The sequence below is a fragment of the Polyergus mexicanus genome, unplaced genomic scaffold, assembly GCF_030449975.1.
Source record: "Polyergus mexicanus isolate NDT 795.1 unplaced genomic scaffold, iyPolMexi1.0 SCAF_59, whole genome shotgun sequence".
In the NCBI taxonomy this organism is placed as follows: domain Eukaryota; kingdom Metazoa; phylum Arthropoda; class Insecta; order Hymenoptera; family Formicidae; genus Polyergus; species Polyergus mexicanus.
This window is the reverse complement of record NW_027223379.1, coordinates 14,752-32,034: the sequence shown is the minus strand read 5'-3', so window position 1 is coordinate 32,034 and position 17,283 is coordinate 14,752. Positions and strand designations below refer to the sequence as shown.

The 17,283-nt window shown below is 38.0% G+C and overlaps 1 protein-coding gene and 1 pseudogene across 1 annotated transcript; both read right to left on the bottom strand.

The window, feature by feature from the left end:
* Positions 1-826: 826 nt before the first annotated feature.
* Positions 827-3,356, bottom strand: LOC138943925 (uncharacterized). The gene is made up of 3 exons (XM_070314830.1): positions 3,309-3,356; positions 1,118-1,291; positions 827-1,066 (listed from the first exon to the last, which is right to left on the bottom strand). The coding sequence occupies exons 1-3, from the start codon at positions 3,354-3,356 to the stop codon at positions 827-829; spliced, it is 462 nt and encodes a 153-aa protein (XP_070170931.1).
* A 6,264-nt stretch (positions 3,357-9,620) lies between these two features.
* Positions 9,621-16,122, bottom strand: LOC138943924 (fatty acid synthase-like; annotated as a pseudogene).
* Positions 16,123-17,283: the final 1,161 nt, after the last annotated feature.

Sequence of the window (17,283 nt, the reverse complement as noted above, 5' to 3'; positions counted from 1 at the left end):
AATTTTCATAGTAGAAGCGTGTTTTCGGAGAATCTGATCGCCGTTGAATTGCGCAATCTCGAAGTTAAATTTAATTAACCAATCTACGTGGGCATGTGTATACTCGACATATCCAAGACATGTTTGTACAGGATTCACCACGATTACATGGTACCTATGTATCGAGAGGAATGTAAAGTCATGTACACCGACTCCAACAGTCTCATATATCACATCGAGTGTGAAGATGTATATGAGAATATAAAGCGCAACGTCGACAGATTCGATACCAGCGATTATGCGGTGGACAATGTGTACGGTATACCGCTCGCGAATAAAAAGATACAGGGTTTAATGAAGGATGAAAATAATGGCGCCATCATGACCGAATTCGTCGGGCTTAGGGCAAATATGTACGCGTTGCGACTAGATGGTAAGAAAGACACGAAAAAAATAAAAGGCGTCAAGAGTAACGTCGTTGCGAGAACGGTAACATTCGACGATTACACGCAGTGTTTGAACGAAGAGATTGAAATGACGCGTCAGCAGTCTTGTATAAGATCTAAATTACATGAAGTATACACTATTCGTGAGACAAAAATTGCTCTAAGTCCGTACGATGACAAGCGGTATATCGTACCCGAAACCACCGACACGCTACCATGGGGACATTATAAAATATTGTTGTAAATAAGAAGCATGTATATTTATTGTAAATAAAAAATTACGTATATTTATTGTAAATTAAAATTATATGTATATTTATTGTAAATTATATGTATATTTTAGAAAGTTTACAATTTTGTTTATATTTGTAAAATATTATTATGTATTATTGTTAACATATTTATAATATATTATTTTTATGTATCCAAAAGTTGTGTGTAGCATCAAATCCCAGACATTTCACATAAACCTTGTCACTCTTTTTGCGTATCACCTTTTCCACGAGTTGTACGTCGGGATTAGCAATGCGTTGTAACTCGTATTCGTAAAATCCGCCGGCGACGGGATTTCCGCGCGAATCTTTGAGTACATAGGTCATAGGATTAGTTTTCTGCACTTTAACAATCTTAAACACTTCAGTCTACCAATTTGGTGTGTAACCTTTCTTAAAGATGGTCTTGACTTTACTCACGCGTATCGGATCGCCTACTTTGAATCTTGCCGGTACCGCAATCTTTACGTTGCTGTATACCGTATTTAAAAGTTTATCGACGATCGCGGAGGTAACATCGATAGGTCTCATACCGATAGTGCGATGTTTTCGCGCATTGTACTCTCCAACGAGCCGGGACAACGCGTCGATCCACTTGTAATTTTCATTAAACGTAAACAGTTTTCACATATTGTTCTTTAACGTTCGGTTGAATCGTTCCACGACCGAGGCTTTCATGATAGAGTACGTCGAATAATGATTAATGCTGTATTTCTTCACGAGTTTCTGTACATTTGCGTTGTAAAATTCTTTTCCTCTGTCGGTTTGAAAATTTTTCGGACATCTTCCATCGTCTCGAATTATCTTTGCGATCGTATCCGACATCTCGTTTCCACTCTTACTCTTGAGCGGTACAGCCCACGCATACTTGCTCAACACGTCCATAACTGTGAGTATGTAGTTGTAGCCTTTGTTGAATCGTGCATATGGACGCATCTCGACCACGTCCGCCTGCCACAGATCGTCGTATCCGCGTACTATGACACGTCTACGTGGGAAATTTTTTCTCGCTGGAGCATGCAATTCTTCCACGAGCAGCTGTTTTTCAGAGATCTTTTTCGATATATTTGATCGAGGCATAATTTGCAATAATGAGATAATTCCTCTACGTATATTCTTTATATATCTTTCTTCTGTGGACGAATCATCATAAAGATTCATCCAAACATTATTTAGAATAAACTATTGTTAAGATATATTTTATTCTCTTTTATTTTTCCCTTTTCCTGTTTCTTATCCCAGTACGCGAGTATTAAATTTCTGTACGTGACGTTAGATAGCGGCGTCAGCTAGTTAATTAAATTATAGATGTTACATTTCAGTACATGGACATAGACATTAAATATTTGAATGGTGTATAAATAATTGTTTTATCGTTCAATAGTCGTTTGGTAGCCGTTCGATAGCCATTCAGCGGCCGTTCAATAGCTGTTCAAAGCCGTTCATTGCCGTTCAATAGCCGTTCGATAGCTGTTCAAAGCCGTTCGATAGTCGTTCAAAGCCGTTCGAGAGCCGTTCAATAGCTGTTCGGTAGCTGTTTATAGCCGTTCAATAGCTGTTCGATAGCTGTTCATAGCCGTTCAAAGCTGTTCAATAGCGGAGCTTTTGCCACAACTCAATTGCGAGCTCACGAGGCGGGATAGATTCCTGAATCACGCGAAATGTCCAACGTTGTTGTCTTCAATGTACAACAGGTTGACGTGTTTGTCTCTTTTCAGCTCACTCAGACGTATCGGGACAATGTTCGTTTCCTCGATACTATATACATTGATTGAGATATCGTTGGCAAGTTCGAATTTTTTAATTTGATTCACGGTCACTGGAAACTCAATGTCCTGGAGATTCAGCACTGTCGTATAATGAGGATACGAAGATGCTCGATAAACATAACTTTCGGCTGGATATCGAGCGGCGACCACAGACCACGCGAAACACGCATCGTCATTAGATTGCACGTTTATTACCGCTCTCTTCATCATTATCGCCCGCGGTCATTTTATATGACATCCCGCGCGCAAAGGATTATATTTATTTATATTTACAGTTAAATTGAGTATTCGCGACAATGCCCACCCGCAATCGCGTTCCTGAAATTCTTCGAGTGATGCTAGAGTGGGCTCGACAACCGCTCGTACCATTCGCATAAATCGGATGTTCGAAAGAGTTCATAGTTTTTCGTATTGATTCTTTTATTTGCGCGTTTATCACTCGTCGCAAATTCGCCTTTGAACACTGTATTAATTTTCACATTAAAATGTTTTTTCATCACATTTTGTACGTGTTCGAGCACAATGTTTTTGGCATCCTCGAAAAATTGACGGGGCTCGATGTGATTATGATTTATAATCGCACCAGTCAATATGCGGCTGTCGAACACCGTATCGATCTCTCGCCAAATCAATCCGTGTTGTCGCGTACTGCATCCTGCACCCGCATGTACAAAACGTCTAGGTAACGAGTTTTTCAATCCCTCGATTCGTGCAATTCGGGCAATCAGCGATTGTCGAATCCCGATCAATAATTGTAGATGTTTGTTTCGACTTTGCTCTTCCAACGATTCGATATATTCGTCGCATCGTTGCTCCCACGCAACGTACTCTATCTAATTCACCCTTGCAGCTTGCTCACGCAGTTTTCGTTCGGCACTATTTTCCGCCATATTCCCAAATTTATGCCAAAAATTTTTGCTAACAAGATGTGCTTATTAACAGCTCTTGTCTCGGAACTCTATGCGAAAATACTGACAGGGTGTGCCTCTTTACCTCTATTTTATATTCTATCTTGATGTCTCTTTCCATCATGTGTATCAACTAAATCTTTATTTCGCGATTTGTCACGTACATTTTGACTAATGTCGATTATTGCATTTTTTTTTGTCGTCTAGAGATTATGTCAAATCCCAGGTGCATCGCAAAAGTTTCAAATTACATGCTGCTGTCCAAGTATGTTCGTGCAATTTAATCATGAGGATTATCTTTATATTTCACGATTTTGTCAAGTTTCGACACGCGCGTTTGGATTTTGATATCTAAGGGTGATGTCATCGCAAAGTAGCCGCACATCGGCGCTTGAAAATTTTATATTACGTTGCATTTTTTGTGCATTCGACTAAATCTCTCTCAGATCAGATGCATCGAAAAAGTTTTAAATTACTTGTATATTAGCACAATTTAACCTTGATAATTATTCCTATATTTCACGATTTTGTCAAGTTTTGACACGCGCGTTTGAATTCTGATATGTAGGATGATGTCATCGCGAAGCAGCCGCACATTAGCGCTTGAAAATTTTATATTATGTTGCATTTTTCGTGCATTCGGCTAAATCTCACATCTGGGGGTGATGTCATCACGAAGCAGCCGTACATCGGCGCTTGAATAGAAAAATTGAAAAAAATATCGCGTCAGCAATAATCCCCACCACATTGCAATTTTGCAACGCTAATATACATTTTAAATATGTTTAATACGTTCAGTATTGCATCGGCCACTTGTGTGAAGGGTTCATATAAAAATGTATCTCACTGAAGGAAGCCGCATGAATTATTACGTTCCGATTCAAGATGCTGATGAAACTTCACCGTGTAAGAGAAGAAATGTGACAAGTAAGTTTTAATTAACTTGAACAATTTTTATACTTTTTAAATATTTTTTTACACCTTTTAAATATTTTTTTACACCTTTTAAATATTTTTTTACACCTTTTAAATATTTTTTTACACCTTTTAAATATTTATATAAATAATATTGTTTTTACTCCCTAGCATTTCATCCGAGCCTCGTCGCGCGGTTCGTATACTCGGAAGACGATACGCCTTAACCCAGACGTCATACAAATATTTGGACATGGGAATAAACGTTGGAGCTGTATCTTGCGTGGGATTGGTTCTCGGCGATAATCGGGGCAATCAAATAATATTGCCTTTTGAAACGTGGAAATCGCTAATGCAGAAACGTGCGGACATTGAACGGCTTCTACAATCGACTGAAATCCCATTGCGGATTCGAGATTTGACATTCGAAGTGGTTAAAATATCTGATTCGAATATTATAAAAATAGGATTATCCAATAATTCTTTATATATGAAACCGCCAACTCTATTCTATTTATTCGATTTTGAAAAATGCATAGATCATTTGTATTATTGGTTATGCGAAAATACACATATTGTAAATGAAAAATTCAAACAATTCGTAACTGTTTTACAAGAGAATAATATCGCTAATGTATGCGACGCTGCAAAAACGATACATGAAAGTGATATGTTTAACAGCGAATCGCTCATAGATTGCAAGTTATTGACATGTGCTGTAAATAATATTCTTCACGAGGCTTGTAATAAATAAGTTATTTTATTAATTATCTGAGAATTTAATTATTTATCCCATCCTTTATGTATGTATGTATGAATAAAAACGGTGTAATAGATATGCACAGTCTGCAAAATTTAACTTGCGGACTCTATCCTTTTCCTACACGCGTGCATGCCCCGCGCTATCTCTCTCGCACCGCCTTGCGAACGCCGTATCATCCACGTGCATATCCCTCTCTCTCTCTCTCAAGTGCATGCGGACGCTATCCTTATCTTACGCTCATATGGACGCCTCGTGCTATCTTTCTCCCACGCCCATAGAATATCATTAACGCTATCCTTCTCTTACACATGCGGACGCCTCGCGCTATCTCTCTCACACTTACTCGCGGCATCGTACCTTCACGTTCCCTCTTTCCCGCATGTCCCTCGCTAACCAATTTCGTGCGGTCCCCCTCCCCCCTCTCCGCGGACCCCTCGCCTACCGGTTTCGCCGCGGTCCCCCGCCTGACGTCATACCCCCCCCCCCCCGGTTCCTCTCGCCCCTCACCCCCCCTCAGAGGACTTGAGTTAGAACCCGCATAGATACACTACTTTATAGTATTTTGGAAAGTTCTCGACATAAGCTATAAGAATATGCAATAAAAAATAAGGGTTTCCATTTAAGAAATTAAAGGTGTCCTTGACTTGACCTTAACGATGCCATCCAAGGTCAAATCAATGACACCATCTTATGTTCCCCTCAAAACCATACAATTTTTGTTCAAAACGTTTTTTTCTAAAATGCTTAGTTTTTGAAAGAAAAGGGATGTACGAGTAGTCTAGGACACCTTGTATATGAAATATGCTCATATATAAATATATACAAATATATATGATTATATATAATTATATATAATTATATATAATTATGTATAATTATGTATAATTATATATAATTATAGATAATATACATATATAGTTATATATAATTATATATAATTACATATAATTATATATGATCGTATCCCAGATAGCAAGGTGACGTCATTGTAACATCGTTTTTTAATCACTGGTTATGTTAAATTCATCTTTGAAATGTGAGTGACATTAAAATGACGACATTTCTCTAATATAAGATGACGTAGAAAATTGGTGAACCTTTGTCTATTTCTCAAAATTTACTGTTTTTTCAATAGTCAAATCCATCAGATTTCAGGCCACCTCATGTATCGATTTATTATTGTCAGGCAATATCAATATTTTTTGAAATTGGCATTGTGTCCTACGATGTCGACATGTATATGTTCGAAACGCTGTGTAGGAATTTGAAAATTCCCAACTGGTTTTATTGTGTCTTGAAATTTTTGCTTATTGACAATGTAGATATGCCCTCGTCCATTTACGACAATTTTGATGAATATCAAACAAATCTTTGCATTAGTAATTTTGCAGTGGCTCTAACTCCAGGATGTGACAAATCATATAACAACCGGAAAACTTTTTTACGATATGGTAAAGTCACAAATGCTCGTAGAATCTGTGATTCAGCATCACAAAATAATGTAGTCTCTGTTCCTGGACTTGGTATTTCTTTTAATTTTAATGCAGAATTGTTTTGTAAAATTTGTTGTAACTCATCATCAACCTTCTGGGATTCCGCTAATTTTTCAAAATTTATTGCTTCTTGAATGCTCTCTACTCTTGAGAGAGCGTCTGCTAGTTTTCCTTTCCATAAATATATTGAATATCTGAAGTGAATTGGACAATGAATTCAAGATGGCATGCTTAGCACGGGGAGCTTCGAAGCGGATCTTGATTAAAAGCGTATATAAGTGGTTTGTGATCTATAAACACTGTAAATTTTTGTCCTTCTAAGAGATACCTGTAATATTTTATTGCTATATATATTGCCAGTAATTCTCTATCATAAGCGCAATATTTTTTCTGAGCAGGACTTAATTTTTTGCTTATGAACGCTAGTGGTTGTCGATAATCTTTTCCGATTCTTTGTTGAACTGCAGCTACTATAACATTTTCGGAGGCATCCATGATTACGGCAAGTTCAGCTTGTGGATCAGAATGTGCTAGCATTGTTGCTCGGGATAGACTATTTTTTGTTTTTTCAAATGCTTCATCTAAATCTGGTGTCCAAATAATTGGTATCTTTCCTTTTGATTTATATAGGACCTGCTAAAGTTTCATTAAGTTTTACTTAGTTTTTTGCTACTCCAGAAAAGAATTTTCTATAAAAGTTTAGCATTCCCAAGAATTGGCGCATTTGCTTGTTTGTTTGCGGTTTTGGAAAGTTTTGGATCGCCTGGACTTTTTCTGTTAGGAGTTTAGTACCTTCTGCTGATATTAAATATCCTAAGAATTTGACTTGATATTCCCCGAATATACATTTAGCGGGTTTTATAATTAACCCAAAGTCATTTAATCTTTGAATTAATTTTCTTAAATGCACTTCATATTCATCTTCTGATTTCGACGCTACCAATATATCATCGATATATGTGTAGCAAAAATCTAACCCGTGAATAACTTTGTTGATGAAGCGTTGAAAAGTTTGCGCTGCGTTGCGTAGTCCAAATGGCATATATTTGTACTCAAACAAGACAAAGGAAGTTGTTATTGCCGTTTTTGGAATATCTTCTGGATGTACCGGTATCTGGTTGTAAACTCTTACCAAGTCTATTACCAAGTCTATAGAAAAGATTTTCTTGCTTTCCAATGTTTGTGTAAAATCTTCAATGTGAGGAATTGGATACCGGTCTGATACAGTTCTTGCATTTAATTTTCGATAATCACCGCATGGTCGCCAGCAATTCCCTTTTTTTGGTGCCATGTGCAGAGGTGCAGCCCATGGGTTCTTCGAAGGTTGAATTACCTCTTTTTCTAACAAGAGGTCAAATTCAGCTTTTGCTGTCTTTAATTTATCTGGGGCCAGACGTCGTAGTTGTCCTTCCGACGATCCTGGCGTTGTCTTGATGTAATGTACTGTGATGTGGCATGGTTCCTTTCTGATTCCCGTTGACTTAACGATGTTAGGGTATTTATTAAGTATTCTGTGAAAATTCGCTTGCTTAATTACGACTTTAATACTCTCGTTTTTCAAAATGACTGAAGATTTCTTTATAGATAATACTGTTTTGCCATCAATTAAACGGCTCTTTTTTTAGATCTGGGAGTAGATAAAAATGGGACAAAAAGTCAGCGCCGATTATTGATTGTGTTACCTTGGCTATTGTGAATCTCCAAAAAAATTTTCTTCTCAAACCAAGATTTAATTCCAAGATAATTTGTCCATGAATTTTAATAATTGTATTGTTTGCTGCGTAAAGTTGGTATGTGCTCAACTCCAACGGGCTTTTTAATAGATTACGTGGATATATCCGATTCCGTATTTATTAAATATTCTTAGTTTTTATGTCTGTTATGATAAGGCGGCGGGGTCGTGGGTCAATGTCGTTGGCCGCCATCATCGACTGTCCTCCTTATTTTCCTTTTTAAAATTACAAAGTTGTTGGTAGTTCTTCACATTGCTTTTAAATCTACGATGATAAAAGCGTTGTCCATCATCAATCCTATTACGGCTTTGTGATCGTTCTCTCACTACTCGATTCCTGGATCGACTTCTTAAACTGAATTGCCCTTTAACTTGCTGGGTCAATTTTGCTAACTGTTGCGTGAGTGTTTTTATTTGGTCTTCTAATGAAGAGCTTGCGGCGGTAGGTGCAGTTGCAGTTGTTACCACAGTTCGGCTGGTGACTTCCGCAATACAATCAGCTTGTTCGGCGACGTCTTTCAACCTGTCTTCAATCTTAGTTGCTAAAATGACTTGCATCTGAGAAGGTAACCGTTCTAACCATAAGGTTCGCAGAAGTTGCTCCGAAATGTTTGTACCGGCAAGTGTCCGCAAATGTCGCAAGAATTGGGAGGGTTTTCGGTCACCGAGTTCCTCATGCTCCAGTAATTGATGGATTCGCTGCCCCTGTCAGAAAGTCTTTTAATTAATGCTTTTTTTAAGACTTTATATTTTTTTTCAGCGAGAGGCTGTGTGACGATATCTCTTACTTCCCGTGCATACTTGGTTTCCATGTGTGCAAGCACATAAGAATATTTCGTTCCATCTCGTGTTATTCTTCCTAGGGTGAATTGCCCCTCTAACTGAGCAAACCAGAGTTCAGGCTCTTGTGGCCAAAAGGGAAGTGCTTTAATAACCAGATTTGTTGGTTGTCACCCTCCATGATCACGTCGGGGTCACCAATTTGTAGAGGTATTTTTTTAAATTTTTTTTTAACGAATTAATTGTATTTATTAAAACATATTTACATGAGACATTTTTCTGTATATGTTATAATTGGATGGGTTTTCGTATATTTAATAGGACTAAATCTATTTGATTCAGTTTGAGTCTCCTTATCTATTTTATTACTCCCGAAGAGATTTCAAAGCACTCTTAGTGTTGGAGGAGGAGATTGTTTCGGGATCCTTATAGGAATTTTCCGAATGAAATCAGATTCCCAGAGGATAAGTTCCCAGGGAAGATATTGCGTTGTTCTAGGATCTTTTCTAGAAGATTTCATCTAGATGTTCTAGAATATTTCAGAGTCTAGAAGATTTCGAGGATCAGAAAAATGGAAAGTCTAGAGGATTTCGAGGTTCTGGGAAGATCTCGGAGAGATGATAGAAGGTCTGGAGGATCATGAAGATCTGAGAAGATTTCTGAGAGATGCTAGAAGGTCTGGACGATCTTAAAGATCTGAGAAGATCTCGGAGAGATCCGATTAGCAAATCGGGAAGATCTTGAAGATCAGAAATTTCTCAAGGAGATGAAAGATCTCGAGGATCTCGGAGATCAACAAATCTCGTGGAGAGGGAAGGTCTTGAGGATCTCGATGTTCTGGAAAATCTCGTTGAGATGTTGAAAGGCTCAAAATGCAAGCTATTCGAGACGAATCACTGCGTTACGCGTTGGACATTAACAGGGAATCGGTGCATGTCGTCGAATCGACTCCTTTATATAATGTTACTGACTGGATTCTACAATCGTGTAATTGTTCTTGTCAAAACGCCTTCTAACGGTGCTCGGGGTAAAATGAATCATAGCATGCTGAGTTCGAAGCTCAACGCTCGGATGCGAATGTTCGATCGCGTCGACCGCAGCCTATAACTTGAAGGTGGCGACAAAAGATAGAGTCGCCATAATATTATCATATATAACCGTATATGAGATTATATATATTGTGACGTGACGTTTTTGGGAAGTCCGTCACAAGGGCCGAATGGCCCGATCGGGGGCGGTTTTTCGGGGGCCTGCGTCTTCCTAATTTAGGAAGAGAGCGGCCATCGGGTCGCTCAGCGGGATCTGACTTTCGGTTAAAAAAAATCGAAACTGTAAGCTCAAAATGAGCCCGCGGATTAGTTGTCGGCACGAGGTCGAGCGGGATCCCATCCGGCGGAAGGAGAGGAAGAGAGAAGAGCGACGGCCAAGAGCGGAAGTCCAGGACACCCAGGAAACAGGAGATGTCAGGTCGTAGTTTTTCAATATTAACTACATTCATGGTGGCCAATATACCTCGCTAATTTTAAATTATTATGACAGGAACAGAAGCGAAGGGCCGGAAGGAACCGGCTGAAGGGGCGGCCACTCCACCCGCGCGAAGCGAGGGAGTCCCAAGGACGGAGCGGCGGGAGGACTCTTGATCATGGGCCTATTTTTCGAGATAGGAAAGAGAACCGATCGGACGCTGCCGGAATTCTGCATCTGTCAGTCAAGCAACAACCGATTTTGGAAATTTCGGGGCGAGGAGCCCACCAACACGGCCGTGACAACCGTAAGGATCGCGAGAACCGCAGGTGTCTCCTGCAGGACTCTCGCTCGGCACTGTTCGGCGAGCCTTGAGGAAGAACGCAGGTCGCCCAGAGCGTACGAGCGAGAACGAGATCGCTAAGGAAAGAGCCGAAGTATTCCTGCCGGTAGGACGAGCGTCGTCGACCCGAGTTTGCTGCCGATTTATTGTAGGTAATTAATTCGGATGAGTCGCGCCCTTAATAGTTGTCGAGTCACGCGTTTTGGTGGATATTTATATTAACTTGGTGAATATTTTTGGTAGATTAAGTCGCACGGCCGACGGGCACATGTCGCTCATCCGAATTATGTAAAATAGGCTCTCTCTATTCTTTTCGCCGCCGCCGACAGTCATTAATGTTAGTCTCGCGTTTGTAATAATTGTATGTTGCGCATTATCGGGATTTTTGCGTTCACGCGATCGATATTCCGACTCGCGCGAAATATTGCGTCGCGCGATTCGTACATCACAGTCGTTATCGATAGTTTCCGTTCTATCTCTGTGTATTGTTAGCGCGTATCTTGTAAGTATTGTAAGAAATTGGAGTCAGGAGGAAGCGAAATCCTAAAAATTCGTACAAGAAATCTATCGGGTGTCTTTGAGCCCGCTATTAGTTTCCGCGAGTCGTTCGAGTTAGATATTCGGCATTTCAACGCAAAGGTCACCGTCATTGTTATTGAGACGTATATCGGCTTATCGCGAGCAGGACCAACGGACCGATTTGAGTCGTGCAATCTAGTATTTTCTATTATATCGAAGCGGATTCACGAGCGTGCGTAAAGTAGTTACCGGCGTATTCGAGAGATTTCTTTAGTTGTCGCGGCCTAATTAAGTCTCGTACGGCGGAAATCCTCGCGGCCGAAAAGTCGAGTTAAAGCGCGTAAGACGCCCGGTAATTTGATACTGTTGCGCACGGTCGTGCCGATCTCCGCGGAAATAATATATCGTATTCGCCTGTAAAATAATTACTGTCATCAAAGGCTATTATTTATATGAACTGTTCTATATTCTTGTTTCTTTTAATATATTATTGTTATCTTTGTTTTAACCGACCGAATGCTCATTTTGGCTCCCGTGTTCTCGACTCTCAAGATTTTTCCCGTCTCCCCCGAACCTCCCCTTCTACCATTTTGGGTATACTAAATAGCCGCGGAATTTTGCCGTCGCGTTAATTATCGGTCGCGCGATTATCTTTCGGTGTTGCGTTTATCGTGAACGGTGCGGCCTGACGTACCTGGCGCCCAACTTGGTTTGTTTTACGATACCGGGAATTTTGTGGATTGCGAAATCGATATTCGAAATACGCGCCGAAGGTGTACCGTGGGCATCGAAGAACCGCCCGCCGAATCAATAATTATTAATTAAATAATTTAAAAAAAAATATACGGTTACAATATTTATATATAATTTTATACAATTATATATGTTTATATATGAATTATATATATATATATATATATATATATATATATATATATATATGGTGTGCGCGCGCGCATGTGTATGTGTGTGTGTGTGTGTGTGTGTGTGTAATTGTATAAAATTATATATAAATATATGTAATCTCATATAAGGTTATGTATGGAAATATATAATATCATACACAATTATATATATACACATCATATGATGTATATAATTATACATGGACCATTTTTTCCTGAGTTGTTAATAAAACTTAACAATAATAAATTTGTGTACCAATACCTGCGCTCTTATCTGCCAGCATTTTTACTTAATTGTTTGTCAAATAATCGCGGGCTAGTAAGAGCCAGAATGCAGATGGTAGTGCGTCAGTTTCATAGAAAAATAAGTTTTCTATGAAATTGATTAGGTGCACATAGGATAAATTTACTTGCTGTTATACTAAAATTTTTAAAATAATCTTAATTTGAGATTTATAATAATCCCTTTTTACCCCCTAGAGAGACGAAGGCGAGAAAAATATCGGAGCGAAGTCGCTGAATCGGGAATTGAACCCGAGTCTTTCGCTTGCCGGACGACTACTCTTACCTCTAAGCTATTCAGATCCTACACTACCGATACTTCTCATTCACCTTATATGTAAATATCTATTACTAATAACATCATCATTCAGCCGGCGTGAACTAACAATTTTAAGAAATTAAGGCTCTCGAGTGACATCACAAATTTCACATAATCGGGGGCTAGTAAGAGCCAGAACGCGGATGATAGTGCGTTAGTTTCATAGAAAAATAAGTTTTTTATGAAACTAATTATGTGTATAGGGCACGAAATTTACCTAACCTATACCAAGATTTTTAAAATTAATCTCAATTCTAAATTTATAATAATTCCTCTTTACCTAAAGAGACGAAGGCGAGAAAAAGACAGCGAAAGACGGGTTCGATTCCCGATTCAGCGACTTCGCCCCGATATTTTTCGCGCCTTTGTCTCTCCAGGGGCATAAAGAAGAGTTATTATAAATCTCGAATTGAGATTAATTTTAAAAATCTTGGTATAGCGCCAAATAAATTTCATACTCTATGCACATAATCAGTTTCGAAGAAAACTTATTTTTCTATAAAACTGACGCACTACTATCCGCGTTCTGACTCTTACTAGCCCGCAATTATTTAAAATTTGTGATGTCATTCAAGAGCCTTAATTTCTTATAATTGTTAATTGTTTGTATTTTATATTATAAGCCTATTGCACGGAAAAAAATTTGCTGCCGTAGGTAAAAACTGCGTGTGGTAACTAGATTTCAGTATATGGATAGCGAACATCTTAGTTGTGACACCTATTTATTAGGTACAACAGCGTTTTGTTGCAGTTTAAAAATTTATTTTGCAAACCATGATTAGTTATGGTAGCGAAATTTTTTGTGTGCTTGTTATTAACCCTTGTTATTAACCTATTTTGTTATAAATTTACCTTTGCGATTTGACAATGACCGCTAACAGCTTCTGAATGTCCAATATTCGACTTTACTGAACCCAATAACAAAGGAAGCTGTCTTTTAGCGCATAAAGCTTCATCAATGGCTTGAAGTTCCACAGAATCGCCAGCTAGAGTACCAGTTGCATGAGCCTCTATATAAGATAACTCAAAAGGCGATATATCACATTCTTCATAAAATTCTTCCAATAACATCTTTTGCTTGTCAAGTGATGGAAAGGTAATTCCTTTTATTTTAAAACCATCGCAGTTGGTTTTACCATAGACAAAGGTCGCATATATTCTTCTTGCATCCTTTGCCTTTTGTAGATATACTACTACAGCTGCATCACTACGCATATAACCACAGCCTTCTTCATCGTAAGGTTTACAGTAACCATTATTAGATAAAATTCCTAAAATAATATCAGTAGTTCATTTTGTTGTAACCCGACCAATTTCTTAATATTAAGATATAAACAATAAAGTAACACAGGCAAGATTAACAAAGAGCTGAATAAAGCAAAGCATAAAAATTGGAAAAAGAGCCCAAGGACAAATAATTAAGAAAGAATAAAGTAATAAAAGATTATTAATAAAATAAAAGACATGACTAAAAAGAAGGAAGTCACGGTCAAGTTCTCGGAAACTGAGTAAACAGCTGATGAGACAGACTGACAAGCGGAGTACGAGACATGCTCTGGTCAGGGTCACTATACTCTTGCTTAATTAACGACCTAATTAATTGGTATATATTGAGCGCAAGATGAACCGACGCTAGCTCAGTAATATAGCTCATTAACATCAAGCGCGGACTTGCCCAAAAATCATGCAATAACTTTACTGTATCGTGTCCGATCATTATAATCGCGAACAAATGAACAGTGTAATAAACCGTGTGAAATATACGACGTTCTAACAAAAGTCCGGAAGTGTCTTATTTAGAGCGTGGATCCTAATCCTTTGGGCGTACAAATCCCGAAAGACTCCCTCCTTAGCGGTTGGGCGCACAATATTAATTGTACGACAATTTGTTTCAATCGAATAAACATGATATAATTTTGTTTCTCAAATAATATATACAGTATTTCAAAAATTAGATGAAAATATAAAGAGTGTCCGATAATTTTTTACACACTCGAAGTATGAAGGTAGATTCGTTCAAACTGAGAAGGAAAGTCCTATACCGTTTTGCAAAATTCACAATAATTGTTGAATTATTAATTAAACCGTCTGAGCTAATAAGCACGTAGAAAGCAGTAGGTCAGACTCGATAGGCATGTAAAATGTCTTATTGTTTACGTCTCCTAACAACGTCTAATAGTGAGAAGTGGGATCATGCAGCGCGCAGTGAGCGATGCGTGACATACGATACCGCGCCGAAAAATTATTAGACGTGGTTATTAAACGTCGTTAGGAGACGTAATCAATAAGTCATTTTATATGCCTATTGCAGTGCTCGGAATTAGATGCCCTTTTCGGGTTGATATTTGAGGCGACGTCTACAATCCCGCCACTATTGTTCAAGGCTTGATAGCCGCCAATCGCGTGGGTAACGCTGTGCCTCAGGAGAGTTTCTATATAAATATATATATGTATAATAGATTACATATAAATATAATATATTAATAATAGAAATTTTGATATTTAATTATTTATAAAAATAAAAATTATATAGCAAAGAAAATTTTTATGACGATTTGGTGAAAGGTACGATCCCAGCATATTTTTGATATAGAGACTTTCCGGACAGCTTTCCGCACAGCGTTACACGTGCGATCGGCGGCTCGGCTGTCGAGTCTCGAATGGTAATGGGAAGGATTGTAGGCATCGCCTCAGATATCGGTCCGAAAAGGGCATCTAATTCCGAGCTCTAGCATATTGAGTCCGGCCTACTTTTCTACGCGCTTATTTGCTCAGACGGTTTAATAAATAAACCCTCTGAGCGAATAAGCGCGTAGAAAGCGGTAGGGCGGAGTCAGTTAAACTTATATTAATAACTCAACAACTATTGCGAATTTTGCAAAACGGTATAGGATTTTCCTTTTCGGTTTGAACAAATCTACGTTCACGCTTTGGGTGTATCAAGAATTATCAGACACCTATATAAGCGAATTAATTATGTTGTTCAAAAACAGAAACTACTACATTTAACAAAACATAATTTAACATTGATTAAATATTCTTATTTTGATAAATGTATCAATAAATATTTATTCCATTTAACAACACAACATCTTTAAACCTAATAATATTATTTTTCATATACCCAGATGAAAAAACTGATGAGTTACAAAAGGATGGATGCACAAGTTGACACTAGCGACAATAGCCGCTTCGCAAATGCCAGATCGAATCATCCTGTAAGCTTCTGTCATAGCAAAATGACTCGAGCTACATGCACTGTCAATATTATACGATGGTCCAGTAATGCCGAGCCAATAAGAAATTCTGCTTGCTATCATGCCTTTATGACATCCAAGAATGGGTAGTCCAGCAATCTATTAGCAACCATGATACAGTTTTTATATACAGGATGTCCGGTAATTTTTGACACATCCGAAGTGTGAAGGTAGATTGGGCCAAACTGAAAAGAAAAGTCCTGTACCATTTTTTTATAACGCTTAATAAAGGAATTATTATTGAATAAAGTCTGATCAATCAGCGCCGACTTTTAGCCGGACGCACGTCGGTGAGCCGCGAACTTGGTAGTATGCGGCGGTGCACACTTCATGGCGCGCGGCTCACTGACGTACTAAATAGCGCTCATTGGCCAGACTTTACTCAATAATAACTCTTTTATTAAGAGTTATAAAAAAAATGATTCAGGATTTTCCAATTTAGTTTGAGCCAATCTACCTTCACACTTCAGGTGTGTCAAAAATTATCGGATAACTTATATACATATATAAATATTTCATATAAATATTTTCTCCATATTTAGCAATATCTTTGTATACATAATAATATATTTATATACTTTTAAGAGCGCGTTTGTTTTATCGATTTCTGATATTAAGTTACTGAATAATCAATATGAATCACATACGTGAGGTTTTTCGTATATTAATGGCTGATGTGAATCACAAATAGTTATTGCTGTAATAACGCTTGTGTTAGTTCCTTGTAATTCTGCAGGATTTACACCCGCATCAATAATTGCTTCATAGGTATGCTCAAATAACATTCTGTGTATCCAGGATCAATCACATGAACTTCTTCGGCCGATATATTAAAGAATGCTGCGTCAAATTTTTCTATATTATTGATTTTTCCTATTCGAGGAGGGATCTCGAAGATAACTGTCAAAATTTAAAATAATTTGGATAAATATAATATTGTCACACTATTAAGTCATGGATAACAAATTATACTAAAATATTTGTAAAGATATATTTTATATATGTAATTTTATTTATTTGTGCATGTAATTATATGTGAACTTTTTCCCCAGATAGTTTTGAGAAAATATTTCATTACAGTTGTTCCAGCGTTGATGATCGCTCGAACCAAGATCCATTTTATTGAAAAGATTGTCC

Coding starts and splice junctions, on each gene's coding strand:
- LOC138943925 (XM_070314830.1), bottom strand. CDS start 3,356: ATGGCGGAAAATAGTGCCGAACGAAAACTGCGTGAGCAAGCTGCAAGG. Junction 1,292..3,308: donor TGCGTGAGCAAGCTGCAAGG/GTGAATTAGATA, acceptor GAAAATTACAAG/TGGATCGACGCGTTGTCCCG. Junction 1,067..1,117: donor AAGTAGGCGATCCGATACGC/GTGAGTAAAGTC, acceptor CCAAATTGGTAG/ACTGAAGTGTTTAAGATTGT.